The sequence below is a fragment of the Notechis scutatus genome, chromosome 2 (assembly GCF_049901735.1).
Source record: "Notechis scutatus isolate UNSWTSFEM ecotype Mainland chromosome 2, rNotScu1.2, whole genome shotgun sequence".
NCBI classification, from domain to species: domain Eukaryota; kingdom Metazoa; phylum Chordata; class Lepidosauria; order Squamata; family Elapidae; genus Notechis; species Notechis scutatus.
The window spans coordinates 9,900,006-9,917,381 of NC_142010.1; the positions used below are offsets into that span (position 1 = coordinate 9,900,006).

The window sequence follows — 17,376 nt, forward strand, 5'->3', positions numbered from 1 at the left end:
GGAAATATTTTTACTACTGATTCTGTGGGCATGGCTGGGGGGAGTGGCTAAGTGGGCATGGCCATGTGACTGGGTAGGTGTGGCTTCATTTTTGAAGCAGCAGCACCCCCACCCTCCAATTTTTGGCCTCCTGGGCCTCAGGGAAGCCTCCTGGAGGGGGTTTTTTCTCCATGAAGGCTTCCCTGAGGCCTAGGAGGCCAAAAACAGTGCATGGGGGGGGCATGCAGCAGCACCCCCACCCTCACACTCCATATTTTTGCCTCAGGGAAGCCTCCTGGGCAAAGCAGTAAGACAGCGAGGGGGATCCCAGCACAGCTGATCATCAAAAGGGGAAGGAAAGAAATACTGTACAGAGTGACTGGATGGGGCGGGCAGGGTTAAATGCAGTCAGCGATGCACATGATGTCGTGCATGTTTGATAATAACTGACTGAGCAGGGCAGGTGGGCAGAGAGGGGCAGAGCCAGCCAGGGGCACAATTTGCTGATTCTGTGAACTGGGCAGAATCGTTACAACTGGTTCTATAGAACCAGTTTGAACCGTTAGAATTCCACCCCTACTCACTGCCCTATTGTTAAAGTTTGAAGCCACATCTGTGAATTTTCCCTTTGAGCACCTGTTCAACATTCAGAGAGGTGACACTTCTCGGCCTTGTAATTATTTAAATCACAATGATTTATTTCTTGTCTTTATCTTAAATCCTTAGAGATGTTTCTGTACACTTTCAGAACATTTACCACAAACATGTCAGTCAATGTTTTGGTGCCAGTCTTAAAGGCAATGTTAAGTGGAGTCAATCTCACAAATACTGAGTCCATTAGCAGCTCTGGACGTAGAGAGAATCTGGGGTTGGTTTCAAGGAAAGCAGAGGCTATGTGCATTTCCCTTGGCTGGACTTGATCTGGATCTTAAGCTTCTGGCTTAGAAGAGGTCTTGGTGTCTTCCAACTCTTCTTCTCATCCCTTTTATTACAAAAAGGTAAGAGCAGAAAGAAGTCTCTGTCAGGAACACAAGTCATGTTGCTGCTTCTTCTCTTGGCACTGCTTCTGTGCCCAAGGGAAGCTTGGGGGATGCACAAAGCCAAATGCCTCCTGGTTTTGGAACAGGGTGAAGTGGACCCACAAAATTATTACAAGCCAGGAGATTATTTCATTAACGTCATAGTCTCTGCAATGAAGATTTTCCTTCAATCTTTAAGCTTCAATAGAAGCCCTTCAACAACTTTCTTCAAGTAAGTCAATTTTCCTACACTGTGTCGCAGATACTTTATTTCCAATGAAAGTCTAGCATTCCAAACCACCCAAGACGCAAGGTGTTTTCTTTCACCCCTTCAATCTGTCCCATTTACTAACTTGCTTTCTGATTCTACCTTGAGATCTCTATTGCTCTCAGCTGTATCAGAAACCAATCAAGATATCTTCCTCGATCCACTTCCATTTCCATTCTCCAGAGCTGGAGTGTGGACAGAGAGGGACAGTCTAACCTCTCCCTCCATCTCACTCCTGAGCTGAGCTGGACTCTTGGGGACACTGGTCCAAACACAGAGAGATGCTGTCTTTTCTCTCTGCATTGGAAATGAGATAATTTCATCATTGTTTTTCCACATCAAAATTTACCATTGGATAAAGGAGTCCCAGTTAAGAACATAAGCATTCATGGATTTTGTCAGTGTCTCTGATTCTCATTCATGAGTTCATGCCAGAGACCTAACAATATTTTTAAAGGAAAAAATTATATTGGTTTGTTAGTTGATTTGTTTATTTACTAATCCAATTCACAGACTATGTGATGCTGGGTGGCTTATAATTAAAAGAAAAAAATATCAAGAATTTTTTTTAAAAAAACTGCCCCAGCTACAACAAAAATATAAAACCCAACAAAAACTTCATCCATTAAGGGTTCAAATTTCACTCTGCCTCAGAAGTGAGGAAAATAACCTGGACTTTACTAACATCTGAATGTCATCCATGCAGGAGCTGTTCTCAGTTAGTCTATATTGTTGGTCCAAATCCAAAAATATTTATAATACCTAGATATACCACAGCTAATATTAAATAGTTCCTTTGCCACTTTTATTAAGAGAAAAATAACAGTTCATCAAATATCGAATGAATACCAAATGGAATGAAAACTAAAACATAAAATTGAAGTGGTGTTAGTTTAAGCAAGTGGGAAAAATACTGTATGATTCATAATTTTCTATTGTTTTTATTCTTTTTCTATGGTAACATTTTGGAATATTGCAAATGTTTTAGAATTAATACTTGTGATCGGTTGGATGGAAAGTATAATCATGACAGAAAAGTTAAATGGTATTTTCCTCCACATGTTTGTACCTGCAGAAAAACAACCAAATTTTATTGGAAATTTGTACCTTTCCTTTTTGCCATTGAGGATGTCAATCAGAATAGCCATCTCTTACCCAACATTACCCTGGGTTACAATATCTATGAAAACTTCTTCAAGGCAGAAATGACTTCAGAGGCTTTGCTGGATCTGCTTTCAGATGGAGAAGCCAATGTCCCCAACTACCAGTGTGGAAGGCAGAGAAACTCAGTGGCTGTTCTGGAAGAGGCTGAGATGGGCATCTCCATCCAGATTTCAACCATGCTAGGCACCTACAAAATCCCTCAGGTGTGTCTATCTTTGGGAGACTGTTTCCAGTCATCCAACTTTCCATCAGAGTTCCTCTGCTGTAAATGAACAGGAAAGATTTATTATGGAAATGAGAGGAATTATATTTTGCTTGTTATGTTTAAAGTACCACCATCTTCTATTCCTTTCAGATCAGGTACAGTTTTGCTTCCCAGATTCTGAAGGATAAGACTCAGTTTCCTTTCTTGTACCCGATGCTCCCTGCTGAAGGAGCCCAGTATCCGGGGATTGTCCAACTGCTACTTCATTTCAGGTGGACCTTGGTTGGTCTGGTTGCTCCAAAAACTGACCAGGGGGACAGGTTCATGAAGACAATGCCTTCCTTGATGTTAAGCAATGGCATTTGTGCAGTTATATATGAAAGTTTTACACTAAACGTTGCTCAAGTGAATCCAAATGTAGAAGAATATTATAAGTGGAGAAAAGTCAATGTGTTTGTTTATGGTTCAGAAATGAATTCTTTCTCATCAGGAATGATAATTTTACAAATGATACTTCAACAAATTCAGGAACATATTGTAGATAAAGTCTGGATCACAACAGCTCAGTGGGATCTCAGCTTTGATTTTATGTTTAGTGTCTATTCCTTGAAATACCTTGCTGGCATTTTTTCCTTCCTGATAAAGAAAAGGGAATGGGCAAATTATAATGATTTTAAGACCATTGTCATCTCCATATTGAACTTCTTGGAGAAAAGTTTTACATGTTCATGCACTAAGGATGCCTTTTCAGTGAAAGTTTGGAGACGGTGCAGGGAGAGAGAACTGGAGCCTCTGAGGAAAGAGGTGATCGATCAGCTCCTGACTCTAGACATCTACCCCATTTCCAACACCATCTGGGCTTTGGGAAGGTCCTTAAATTCAGCTCATGTATCCACATTCAAGAGATCAGTGAGGAAGAAGGAGGTGAAGGTGGAAGCTCCAAAAGTGAAGGCATGGCAGGTATTTCTTTTCCATTAGACGTGTTTCCCCTGCATGTGGGAATCAGTTGTTGAAATGAATGCCTTGGTTACTTAGTCTGAAAAATTAAATTATTCTATAACATAATTTGAACCCATTTCCACTAAGAGCATTTGCACCAAGAGAAATTCCTTGTGTGTACAATCACACTTGGCCAATAAAGAATTCTATTCTATTCAACTTCCGGTTTGAAGGGCTTTGGCGACAGACAGGAATCCGCGATCGTGCATGGTTTCTGTCTGGGCTCGCCACTGGAGCGCCCCGAGCTGGCTGGTTTTAGGGCTAAGCCACCCCGTAGAGGTGTTGAAGACGGGGGAGACCACCAGCAGGGTCAAGGAGAGCTGCATCTCTCCTCCTCAGCTGGCCATTACTCGCTTTCTCGAAGGTGGTAGGAGCGGTGGTCAGAAATGGCCACCTCAAAGAAGAACTCAACCGGAAAAGAATGTGCAGGAGGAAGATAAGAAGTGAAAGTTTTGGCTGACTGGGTTAAGTTGAAAAAGCAACAACTAAGGTACCCTGGAATATAAATTTTACAAAAAATAACATCGCTCCCAAAGAAGAGTCGGAAGCAGCAAAAGAAAGTGAAAAGCGAAAGGTTTGGCTTTTTTTTTCTTCTCTCTCCTTCCCTATATTGACAACTAAGAGACTTAAATAAGAAATCAGAAAAATCCACTTTGGCATCAATAGGCAATTAAGCTGAAAATAAAACAAAATGCCAAAGGGACAATAAAGATTTCTGGACATTAAAAACTTTTTCTTCTATAAGCAGGAAGGGAGAGAAAAAGAATAAGGACAGGATCTGGAAGAGGGAGGAGACTGCCTGGACTTTAAAAGAATCTAAAGTAAAACTTTAATAAGACTTCTAAAAAATACATTTTAACTGAAACTTTGCAACTAAATAGCAACCCCAGGAAGAGAAAGTGAAAAAAAAAGAGAAGAAGCAAAAAAAAAAAAAACAGCTTGCGTGTATTTGGATTATTTGGTGACTTTTGGATTTTTGGTTATTATATTTGAATGACTAAAATCAATCGGGTGGTTCTTTAAAAATTTATACAGTGGCATCACTTCTGGATGAATTGAAAATGGAACTTAAAAAGTACAAAGAGGATGCACAAGAAGGGAAGGGTTCTTTTGGCTTCATTTTTCAATTCTTAGAAATGGAGATTTGGAACTATGAGAAACAAGAAAAGACTGCAAAACAAGAAGATTGGGACAAAGAAGAAGCCATCTTTAATGAACAAGTAACTCTATGTGGGGAAGAAAAGGAAAGGGGGAAGAGAATGGAGAATTTAAGACTTAAAAAAACAACCAAAGAAAAGAAAAATAATTTGAAAAATAAGTATAATACTGGAAAGCAACAGAAATGGGGAATACAGAAGAGGGAAATAGAGGTAGAGAGACAAAGGGGTAAAAGGGGAGAGAGAAAGAAGATAGGGAAGAAGGAAAGGAAAAGAAGTTACAAAGGTCCGGAGCAAGATATAAAGAAACAAGACCTATTTAGAGATAATGGGTGAAAATCTAACTGAAAAGGGGATTCTGTAAAGATACATAAGATTGTATTGTTATATTAGTAATAGAAATAACTTTAGAAAATTGGAAACGTATGATTAAAATGAGGGATAAAATGGTTAGTGTAATTTAGTGAAATGTTTGTGAATAAAATAAGTGAAATAAAATAAATGAGAAAATTGAATTAGGAAGGAACAGGAACATTTTAATTAGTTAATGTTTTATAAAATATAAGTGAAGGGGAGGGAATTAACTATGGAAAGCTTATAATTGTCCCCATAGAGGTATGATATTTAATTGAAAAGTAATGTTAAAGATGTTAAGACTTTAATGAATATTAATATTAATGATAAAATTGACTTGGAATGGAATGTTGTTTTAATTATATACATTTATAATTTTTTTCTTTTTTTAAGAATACAGTGTGTATTTTAAGAATGTACCAAGCAGAATCTGAATGGAAGTTATGTATTATATTGAGTGTTATAACTTTAGGGAATAGATATAAAGGTGTCATACTCCAATCAGAAACTACAGGAGAAATTTTGTTTAATGAGAAAAGATAATAGATAATTGAAACAGGACAGACAAAAAATATAAATACAATGATTTGAATTGAGATGAGATAATTAAAATAAAATTGAGAAAATTAAAAGAGGGGAGAAGCTATGCAGAAAATGTAAAATAGTAACAAGATTACTATTTTATTAGTATTTATTAAATAGTATTATTAATACTATTAATTATTTAATTATTTAATAATATTGTAATTAATTGATTAGTGATTAGAGTAATTAATTGATTAGGCTGATTGTTGCTCAGGAATATTATCTGACTAGAGAGATTACTGCAATTGATTGATTGGTGTGATATTGGCTATATAGATTACCCAAAATTGTTCCTTTAATTAATTCAATCAACGTACTATCTTAACAAACCTACCATGCCAAAAAGAAAATCCAATGCCAAACCACAACCTAAAGAGAAGATAATCCCCACCAATGAACCACAAGACTCCTGCACATGCCTTAAATGCTAAAAAAATCTAAAGGATAATGAAAACTCCATCAAATGTTCTCTGTGTAAAAAATACGCTCATCATGACTGCTTGGGATTAACCAAGCAATTTATTCAATACCTGGAATCATCCAATGAGTTCTCATATCTCTGCAAATCATGCAAACCCAAACTGGATCTGTTGGAAAGAGTTGATACCATTGAAACCATTGAAACATCCCTTAACACCATAGTAGCATCCCTGGACGCTGTAAAGAAAGAATATCCAACCTTGAAAAAAAAGACACAACGCAAAAATCCTGAACATCCAATAGCTACAAACCACATCTCTACCCAACAACCACAACCCAATCCAAAACCCAATCCACAAAAAACACAACCCAGACAAATATTGATATCCCAATCCTCATCAGAGAAGCTGTTGAGCGTGAACGGAAACGTCCAAACGCCATCTTATTTGGTCTAGAGGACATCAATGACAATGATGACATCACAACTGTCGAAACATCATCAGTGATTATCAAGCATCAACCATCTCCGCTGATGAAATACTTGACATTTCCCACATTGGCCGAGAGCCCAAAAACAGAGATGGCTCTGTGGCCCCACGCTTGTGCAGGGTCATTTGCAAAAATGAATCAAGCAAACATAAATTCATTTACACTATAAATTCACTCGCCAAAACCAACACCAATCATAAGAACCTCCGTTGTCGCCCTGACCTAACCATACAGCAACGTGCCCGCTCCCGTGTACTCCGCACTGAACTCAAAAACGTCTAGACAATGGAGAGAAGGACCTGTACATTGACTACCATGCTGACTGTATCAAAAGTAAGCCACACAACCCGCAACTCAGCTTTAACCCTCAACCACAACCCTACCTCAACCGATCCACCATCACCCAAGACTAGGCATGCACGCCCTAACTACCTCAATTCCAACTACTGCTGGCCTTAAATGCAAACTACTCAATGCAAGAAGCCTCGTGAATAAAATACCTGAATTTTTCCTCCTACTAAATATGGCTAAATTCGACATTATATTTGTCTGTGAAACATGGCTCAATGCATCTCTCCCTGGCTCCATTACCACAGTAAGAGACTATCATGTTTACCGATCAGATCGTGAAATTCGTAGAGGAGGTGGTGTTGCTATCTTCTATAAAAGTCCTTACATCTAAAAAATATCCAAGTTACCCAGGAGCTTGCTCTTCCTGAGACCATCATCTGTGAACTATCCTTTACAGAAGACAATGTTGAAAAAGCACTACGCAATCTAAAACCATCTCTATCTATTGGACCGGATGGAATATGTGCCTACTTCTTAAAAAAGCTATCCACTGCCATAGCCAAACCTCTAAGCATAATCTTTGAAAAATCTTTCAGGACCAGCTCCTTGCCTAACCTATGGTCACAAGGCACAGTCATCCCATCTTCAAAAAGGGAGACCCAAGCCTAGTTGAAAATTACAGACCAATCTCCTTATGCTGCGTCACCTGTAAAGTCATGGAATCAATTATTAACCAATCCATCATCCTCCACTTAGAGACAAACAACCTACTCTCCAATAAACAATTTGGTTTCAGAAAAAAACTATCCTGTAATCTGCAACTCTTACACTGCAAAAACATATGGACGACACAACTCGACCAGGGCAAAGCAATAGACGCAATCTACATAGACTTCTGTAAAGCCTTTGATTCAGTGGTACACGACAAACTACTCCTAAAAATAAAATCCTATGGTATCTCTGGACAACTGAATAACTGGATAGAAGCATTCCTGGCAAACAGACAACAAATGGTCAAAATTGGGAGCGTCCTATCAAATTCTGTACCTGTCAATAGTGGTGTCCCCAAGGCAGTGTTCTAGGACCAACTCTCTTCATACTCTACATAAATGACCTCTGTGATCATATTAAGAGCAATTGCGTTCTTTTCGCTGATGATGTAAAGCTGTTCAATACCACAGACAATACTGCTACCCTACAAAAAGATCTTGACTATGTATCAGAATGGTCAAACAAATGGCAACTTCAAATCTCAACAAATAAATGCTCTGTCTTACATATTGGCAAAAAAAATCAGAAAATAAAATACAAGCTGAATAGTCAAGATCTTGTTGATGACCCAAGCTCTGTAAAGGACCTTGGAATACTCACCTCTAATGATCTAAGTGCTAGAGCCCACTGCAACTACATAGCCAAAAAGGCATTAAGAGTTGTTAACCTAATCCTACGTAGCTTTTTCTCTGGTAATATCACACTACTAAACAGAGCATACAAAACATTTGCTAGACCAATACTCGAATACAGTTCATCAGTCTGGAACCCACATTACGTATCTGATATTAGCACAATTGAGAAAGTCCAGAAATATTTCACAAGAAGAGTTCTCCACTCCTCTACTCATTGTAGAATACCTTATGCCACCAGACTTGAAATTCTAGAACTAGAAAACCTTGAATTACGCCGTCTTCGGTCTGATTTAAGCATGGTATATAAAATCATACATTGCAATGTCCTACCTGTCAATGAATACTTCAGCTTCAACCATAACAACACAAGAGCAAACAATAGATACAAACTCAAAGTTAACCGCACCAAACTTGATTGCAGGAAATACGACTTCAGTAATAGAGTGGTCAATGTCTGGAATACTCTACCCGACTCTGTAGTTTCTTCCCCAAACCCCAAAAACTTTAACCTTAGACTGTCTACTATTGACCTCACCCCTTTCCTAAGAGGTCTGTAGGGGGTGTGCATTAGCGCACCATCGTGCCTACCGTCCCTGTCCTATTGTTTCTCTTATTCTTCTTTTATTTTTCTTATATGTACCCATTTCATGTATTCACAACTATGTATACACTTGTACTTATTATCTTGTAAACAATTGGCAAATCAAATAAATAAAAATAAAAATAAATAAAAATAAATATGGAATAGAATATAAAAATGAGCATAAACCTGAATTTGTGTCTGTATGAAGAACTGTAACCCGGGATTATGCTGCTTTCAAAAAAGATGTTTTATTTGTATTTCTTTTCTTTTTGTGAAAACTCAAATAAAATTTACAAAAAAAAAAAAGAATTCTATTCTATTCTATTTTCCTTTTCTTTCCATTCCCTTTGATATTGGCAATTCTTTCCTATTTTGTTTTTGCATTTTTCATAATCACTACATTGATATCTTGGTTGTTCAGCCATCACTTTATCTCACACTGACAAGAGTATGGGATGATAAATTAAACTATTGGAGACCATCAGGAAATTCTCTCCAACCACAGAATGACATGTCTTAGGAAAAAGAAAGAAGTTGTGGATCAATATTTTTGGATTATCTGTGATACATCCCATGATAAGTCACTGGTCTTCATCAGAGAACAATGCAGGAAAGTAGGAAATGTGGAACTCCCTAATTCAATTGGAGAAGTAATGATATGACATATCCAAAACATAAATATTACAAAACATGTCTTAAGTTAAAGGAAAAGATGCATGGCTGAAATTTGCTCTTTTTATTTTCATGTTTGTATTCATTTTAAGCTAATAAAACAACAATGAAAAAAATTGCCTTCAGAGGAATTGTATATTAGCATCAGATGCCGATCAGACGCCAAGACACTTGTCAATTGCAACCATTGCTCCAATGGTTATTATTAAGCACTATTATTACTCTAATAATGCTTATTGATAAGACACAGAGAAAAATGTTCAGATTCTTCCCAGCATAAACCCAGTAGTCTTTTCAAAAAATGTCTAATGTCCTTTTTAAAGTCTTCTTTTCCTTTCCAGCTGCATTCCTTCCTTCAAGGCTCCCAGTTTCACAATCATTCCATAGAAGGAGTATATCTGGACGAAAAGGGAGATCTGACAGCTGACCTTGACATTGTGAACTGGGTTGTTTTCCCAAACAAATCTGTCAAGAGAATTAAATCTGGGAGTCTAGAAAAACTGACATCCCAGCATTTGAAATTCTCCATTGACCAGAAGAGTATCTCACAGATGGAAATGCTGACCAAGGTGGGGCTAATATTTATTTTGGTTCCACTGAAAGGGAAATAACAGGATTAAGCTTTTGTGATGCTTTGAGTTTTCATGTAAGCTGATCAGGCTGTCAAGAGTGCAAACTTCTTATTTGCTTACTATTCAGATGGCCATGGAAAATAGTCCATCCAACATTGCCCTGATAAATTTATCATTTAAATTTAATGTGAAAGTCTAAATCTGTGTGGTGTGTATGAAACATTAGAAGAGAAGAGAAACAACGATGGAATATGGGATCATGTGTTTGATGACCTTCACATTTCCTATTGGCTTCTAATTTGTCAAAGCTAATTCTTTAACCAAATCACCAAATCCTTCTTTCTTTGACATTGTTTTGAAATGAAGTTCATTTTCTGAGCATTTTCTCTCTCTCTTTAGACCTTTCCTCCTTCCAGGTGTGTCAAAAGCTGCCTTCCAGGATTCATGAAGGTGCCTCAGGAAGGGATGCCCATCTGCTGCTATGACTGTCATCCTTGTGCGGAAGGAACCATCTCCACCATGGAAGGTGGGTGGCACCAGACAAAAGAGAGGGAGATCCTGAGATTGTTCATAAACGTTGTGGTTTTTTTAAAGAAAAATATTTTAATATGAATATTCTTTGACATAATAAATGATGAATAGTCTTGGAATTTAAATTCAGAGCAAATTATTTTTTTTTTAAAATGGAGCATCAGTGATGGCTTTGTTTAAGAGTGAGACAGCATTTCTTGCTCTTCCTTTTCTTTATTGGTCAATCTCTATCAATTTCTTTTGGCATTTCTGGAAAAATTTCAGATCATTCCCTTCCTTTCTCTTCACTATACTTTGCTTCACTTTACTTTGCTTCTCTTCCATTTCATTCCCTTCCCATCTAATAATACATGACTTAAAAGCTGGACTTATTTATTGAACACTTATTATATTCCACCTTTAGGTCAGTGGTGGGATTCAAAAAAAGTTACTACCGGTTCTGTGGGTGTGGTGTGGCCTGGTGGGTGTGGCAGGGGAAGAATACTGCAAAATCTCCATTCCCTCCCAACTCCTGATGGAAGATTACCACCGGTTCTCCGAACAACTCAAAATTTCCACTACCGGTTCTCCATAACTGGTCAGAACCTGCTGAATACCATCTCTGCTTTAGGTCCAACATTAGATCCTCTTTCCTTCCTCCCTCCTTCCCTCTTTCCCTCCCTTCTGGCATGGATGGGAAGATAAAGAAACAGGAGATTCCACCAGTCAGGAAAACTGCTATCCAGAGAAAAAAATCTGACAATCTAACACCAGAAGCTAAATTGATTGTGAAATATCTTTTTGGTCAAAATAGTCGAAGGTGAGAAAGACCTTGAGTCCAACTCTCTACTCCTTCCCCTGCTTGAGATAAGGATTTGGTGGGAGGGCTGCAGAGCGCTTTGAATTTCAGCTCTAAAAGGTGGCTCATGAAATATGGGATGCAAACAATGCAACCTCTGAAAGCAGTCACAGTTTGTCCTGGGAATGTGTGGGACACAGTCTCATTTGCCTTTGGCAATTTTTCTTCCTCATTATACTAAAGTTTTTCAACCACTGTTGCATGTTGCTTTTCTCTACATGTTCACCCACACTATCACCAGTTTCACTCTATCAGTGGATATCATTGAAAAATATGCTCTACAACAGATGTTAATCTTGTTCTTTTCAGATGCTGAAAAATGTACAAAATGTCCAGAGGATCAGCATCCAAACATCAAAAGAGATGCTTGTTTTCCTAAAATCAAAACATTCCTATCCTATCAAGAATATTTGGGGATCATCTTAGCTTCCCTTGCCTTGTTCCTGTCTTTGGTAACAGGATTAGTCTTGGGAATCTTCATGAAATTCCAAGAAACTCCCATAGTCAAAGCCAACAACCGGGATCTCTCCTACATCCTCCTCATCACCCTCCTGCTTTCCTTCTTCACCTGCTTCTTGTTCATTGGCCGGCCAAGGAAAGCCACCTGCCTTCTCCAACAAACGGCCTTCAGCAACGTTTTCTCCATTGCCATTTCTACTGTCTTGGCCAAAACCATCACTGTGGTGTTAGCTTTCTTGGCCACAAAACCAGGGAATAAAGTGCAGAGATTTCTGGGGAAGAGCCTGGCCAACTCCATCATCCTTTCTTGTTCAGGTGTCCAAGTTGTTGTCTGCAGTATCTGGATGGGCACTTCTCCCCCATTTCCTGATTTGGACACATATACGCAGACAGGTTACATCATTCTTCAATGTAATGAAGGTTCTGTTGCCATGTTCTACCTTGCCCTAGGCTACATGGGCTTCCTGGCTGTCATCTGCTTCATGATAGCTTTCTTTGCCAGGAATCTACCTGGGGCCTTCAATGAAACCAAGCTCATCACCTTCAGCATGCTGGTTTTCTGCAGTGTCTGGGTCTCCTTTGTACCCACTTACCTTAGCACCAGGGGGAAGTACATGGTGGCTGTGCAAATCTTTTCCATCTTGGCCTCCAGTGCCAGCCTATTAGGCTTCATTTTTATTCCCAAAGCTTACATTATTTTCTTAAGACCAGATCTGAATACAAAGGAACATTTGATGTCAAAATAAAATAGAAAGTAAATGTTTACATCTGAGGCACTGGCCTATTAATTTATTAGCAAACTATCAACAGATTTTTGCAACACACCCATGAATTAGCTTCAATTATATGAAGTGTTAGTATAGCTAACCAATTGTGGATTTGTAATTATGCTGAATAATTTTGTAAGTGGGCCAATTACTGGAACAAGGAAATGTAACATGGCAATTTATGGTCAACACTGTCCAGAAAAAGATCTGGGAGTAAAAACAGTCATTAGCAGGGATGGGATTCAAGTGTTATAACAACCGGTTCTGTGGGCGTGGCTTAGTTGGTGGGTGTGGCTTGGTGGTCATGTGATTGGGTGGACGTGGCTTGGTGGTCATGTTATTGGCTGGGCCTGGCTAACTCAATATCACTCACAGGCATCTCCTCGCCTGGCCTCTCATGACTGTGGGGATGCTGCAACAGTCATAAGTGTGAAAAATGGTCATAAGTCACTTTTTTCAGTGCCATTGTAACTTTGAATGGTCACTCCACACAAGCAAAGTATCAGCAAAGGAGGGGAAAAAAACTCCAGAGAAGTTTCTAAGACAGGAAGTCTAGTCCTGTCAAGAATGTAATGAGGGTTAACAGAGAAGCAGTTTCTGTAAGCAACACCAGAATGTTTCCTTCCTACCTTCCTTACAGGATTAGGCCAGTAATTTCTTCTAAAAACCAGTTCTCCAAACTGCTTAGAATGTTAACAACCGGTTCTAGAGAATAGGTGCGAACTGGTAGAATCCCACCCCTGCTCATTAGCATATTAATAAATCCACATCCAGATGGGGAGAACTAATTAAGTGTCTAATACTAATTAAGGACTACAGCAATACATTCAGAAGTGGTATTCAGCAGGTTCTGACCAGTTCTGGAGAACCGGTAGTGGAAATTGTGAGTAGTTCGGGGAACCGGCAAATACCACCTCTGACTGGAGATTTTACAGTATCCTTCCCCTGCCACGCCCACAAAGCCACGCCCACAGAACTGGTAGTAAAAAATGTTGAATCCCACCACTGAATACATTCTACATGGGACTATCCCTCAAGAGTATTTGGAAGCTGCATCTGGTGCAGAATGCAATGGCACGCACCATCCTGGCAGCTCCCAGAGTTGCAAGTGGAATACTCTTATTATGTGAGCTGCATTTATTATCGGTCTGCTTCCAATTCAAAGCGTTGGTTGTCACCTTTAAGGCCTACATGACATGGCTCCAGAGTAATCTGAAGAGCTATTGCTCCCTGATGGGATAAACTTACCCCACTTGCACTAGTGGAAATAGCCAACAATGTACAGTGTCTGCTAAAGACTTGCAGCAGGGGCTACCCTGTGGAAAATTGTACTGTGGACATGAAAACTTTTGACCTTCCAGAAGAGTATCAAACCTGACTTTGGGGGCGCTTACTGCTGTAGTTCAGCTGATGGGGTAAGAAGACTTCATCCCAGGGGTGAGATTCTACCAGTTCGCACCTGTTCACTGGAACCGGTTGTTAACATTCTAAGCAGTTCGGAGAATCGGTTGTTAGAAGAAATTACTGGCCTAATCCTGTAAGGAAGGCAGGAAGGAAGCATTCTGGTGTTGCTTACAGAAACTGCCTCTCCGTTAACCTTTATTACATTCTTGGCAGGACTAGACTTCCTGTCTTAGGAACTTCTCTGGAGTTTTTTTCACCTCATTTGCTGATACTTTGCTTATGTGGAGTGACCATTCAAAGTTACAATGGCACTGAAAAAAGTGATTTATGACCCTTTTTCACACTTACGACTGTTTCAGCATCCCCACAGTCATGAGAGGCCAGGCGAGGAGATGCATGCCTCAATGTGAGTGATATTGAATTGGCCACGCCCAGCCAGTCACATGACCACCAAGCCATGCCCACCCAGTCACATGACCACCAAGCCACGCCTACCACCTAAGCCACGCCCACAGAACCGGTTGTTAAAAAAATTGAATCCCACCCCTGCTTCATCCCCATCCCATCCATCTCTTTGCTCTCTTAGTTTGGTTTATAATAATATTCTAATTCTGTGTTGCTTACATCTTTTAACTGTATTTTTTACTTGGTTTATAACCTGTAAGCTGCCCAGAGTCAACTTGTAGGGGAAATGAGGGCACAAGCAAACAAAATAAATAATAAATCAAGAACAAGTAATTAAATATGAAGGAATTCTGATGTGTGTATGTGGTTTTAGGATATAAAAACATCTTTGAATATCAACAGGTGCACTTGATTGGGATATGGATCACAAGCATCGATCATTACTTCTGTGCATAAATAAAGTATTGAACCCCAGTTTCCTCTTTCAATTTGATTCTTGGTTCAAATTCCACTGGAGTAATGAACTCATGTTGGCCTGGCCCAACAGTCACATGATAGCAGCTTGGGTGCTTGGCAAATAGCTCACCTTTATGGCCATTTGCAGTGAACTGCTATCCCATGGTTGTGATTTTCAATCTTCTTGATCAGTTTCTGGCATTTACTTCCTGTTTCTGCCAAAAAAAACCACATGCTAGTGGGGGTGTGACTTGATTGGTTGGGGGTTTGGCTGTGTTCTGATTGGTAGGGGGGTTGGCTGTGTAATAAAAGAGGAGCACAGCCAACCCCCTACCAATCAGAACACAGCCAAACCCCAACCAATAAGAACACACCCCCAGCCAATCAGAACACAGCCAAGCCCCCACCCAATCAAGTCACACCCCCACTAGCAGTTAAAAGGAAGAAGCAGCTGCAAGCTCACATTACTCCGAGAAGCACAAAGCCGAAGACACAAGCCTGAAGATGATGAATGAGGCTTCATCGAAACGTCGCCTAGATACTTCCAATTTTACGCGGGAGAAAACCCGAATAACCAAAGATAGATAGATAGATAGATAGATAGATAGATAGATAGATAGATAGATAGATATTTTCTTAAGTTTTCACGGGTACTTACATGTATGGCATTCAGCTTTGTTCGGGTATTTTCCCACGTCATTGTAGTTGTGCTTTTAAAGTTGTAGCAACGTTTCGGCAGAATCTCATCTGCCATCATACAGAAGCCTGATGATGGCAGATGAGATTCTGCCAAACGTTGCTACAACGTTAAAAGCACAACTACAATGATGTGGGAAAATACCAACAAAGCTGAATGCCATACATACATATACATATACATATACATATACATATACATATACATATACATATACATATACATATACATATACATATACATATACATATACATATACATATATATATATATATATATATATATATATATTATATATATATATATATATATATATATATTTGATTGGGGTTTTCTCCGTAAGATTGATATCTAGGCACGTTTGATGAAGTCTCATTCATCATCTTCAGGCTTCTGTCTTCAGCTCTGTGCTTCTCAGAGTGATGTGAGCTTGCAGCTGCTTCTTGCCAAGCTCACATCACTCTGAGAAGCACAGAGCCGAAGACACAAGCCTGAAGATGATGAATGAGACTTCATCGAAACGTTGCCTAGATACTTCGAATCTTACGTGGGAGAAAACCCGAATAACCAAAGATCCACATACAAATACCCGCGAGAACCTCAGAAAATACACACACACAAACACACACACACACACACACACACAACATTATTTGTGATATGTATATATAATAACTATTGGTGAAATGTACAAATAGATGATAGAAATATGTGATAACACTTATATGTGGATGTAAACATTGTTGAAAAAGTAATTGTGATTTATATTGGTGGAAAATAATAAAAATATTTTTTTAAAAAAATAAAAAATAAAACACCAGAGGCAGGAGTGGGATTCTACTGCTTCAGGCAAACCCCTAGCTCTGACAATCAGCTGATAGTGAACTGGTTCGCTCTGACGATCATGTGGGCCCGCCCACCTGCCCGCCCCTGTGCTGTACTTACCTATATCCTCTCAGCTGATTTGCATCGCACAGCGGATTGCTGCTCCTCAGCTGTGTTACTACTCCCCAGTAGTAACATAGCAGGTGTTATAAAAATAATACAATAAAACCACAAGCAATAAATCCTACTTTAAGATTCAGAGGTTTATTTCACGAGCAACTTGGAACATGAAAAGCCATCATAACGCAACTTATATCAATAACTCATTGCAATGAGGTCCACTGACATGGCTGAGTCCAGCATGGAGTAGCTATGGTCGGTGGCCCTGAACTCATCCCAAGACATTCTTTTTATACTTTTCTGCACGCATTTCACAACTTACTTCCTTGTTCTTTCTCACTGATAGACAGTCTCCACATGTACCCGTGTACATCTCAAAACGTCTATCCATTGCCTACTTTCAGTTCCTTATTTCTCGCGGTTTTCAAAACTACGTACTTTGCAAAATCACATTTCACAGCAACAGCTCAGCAGGATTACAAATAGTTCTGGTGCATTTTGAAATCATCCTATCTAAAACTTTGGTTCATGTCTCTTTTATTTGGGGGTCTACTATCATCCAAAGGCCTTGTTGAATCTGATAGATCAATAGCCTATTTTTTTCTTCTCACACAGGTAAGTTTTTATGGAAAGCTGTTCACACAGGCACAGTGCGTGTCAGGCATGCATGTGCACAAAGCATGCATGCGGACGTGAAGTGCACAATCACCA

General features: G+C 39.2%; 1 protein-coding gene and 1 long non-coding RNA gene across 2 annotated transcripts; both read left to right on the forward strand.

The window, feature by feature from the left end:
* The first annotated feature begins 826 nt into the window (after positions 1-826).
* LOC148131730 (uncharacterized) lies at positions 827-2,994 on the forward strand. The gene is made up of 3 exons (XR_015747116.1): positions 827-1,230; positions 2,342-2,633; positions 2,786-2,994. It is a non-coding gene; the product is annotated as an uncharacterized LOC148131730 (long non-coding RNA).
* Positions 2,995-9,935: 6,941 nt separating this feature from the next.
* Positions 9,936-12,737, forward strand: LOC148131731 (vomeronasal type-2 receptor 26-like). Its single transcript, XM_087953287.1, has 3 exons — positions 9,936-10,160; positions 10,563-10,689; positions 11,842-12,737. The coding sequence occupies exons 1-3, from the start codon at positions 10,143-10,145 to the stop codon at positions 12,735-12,737; spliced, it is 1,041 nt and encodes a 346-aa protein (XP_087809413.1). The 5' UTR covers positions 9,936-10,142.
* The last annotated feature ends 4,639 nt before the right edge of the window (positions 12,738-17,376 follow it).

What these genes read in the sequence shown, in the direction of transcription:
- LOC148131731 (XM_087953287.1), top strand. An exon ending in AACCATCTCCACCATGGAAG is followed by an intron (nt 10,690 to 11,841) that starts GTGGGTGGCACC and finishes TGTTCTTTTCAG; the next exon opens with ATGCTGAAAAATGTACAAAA.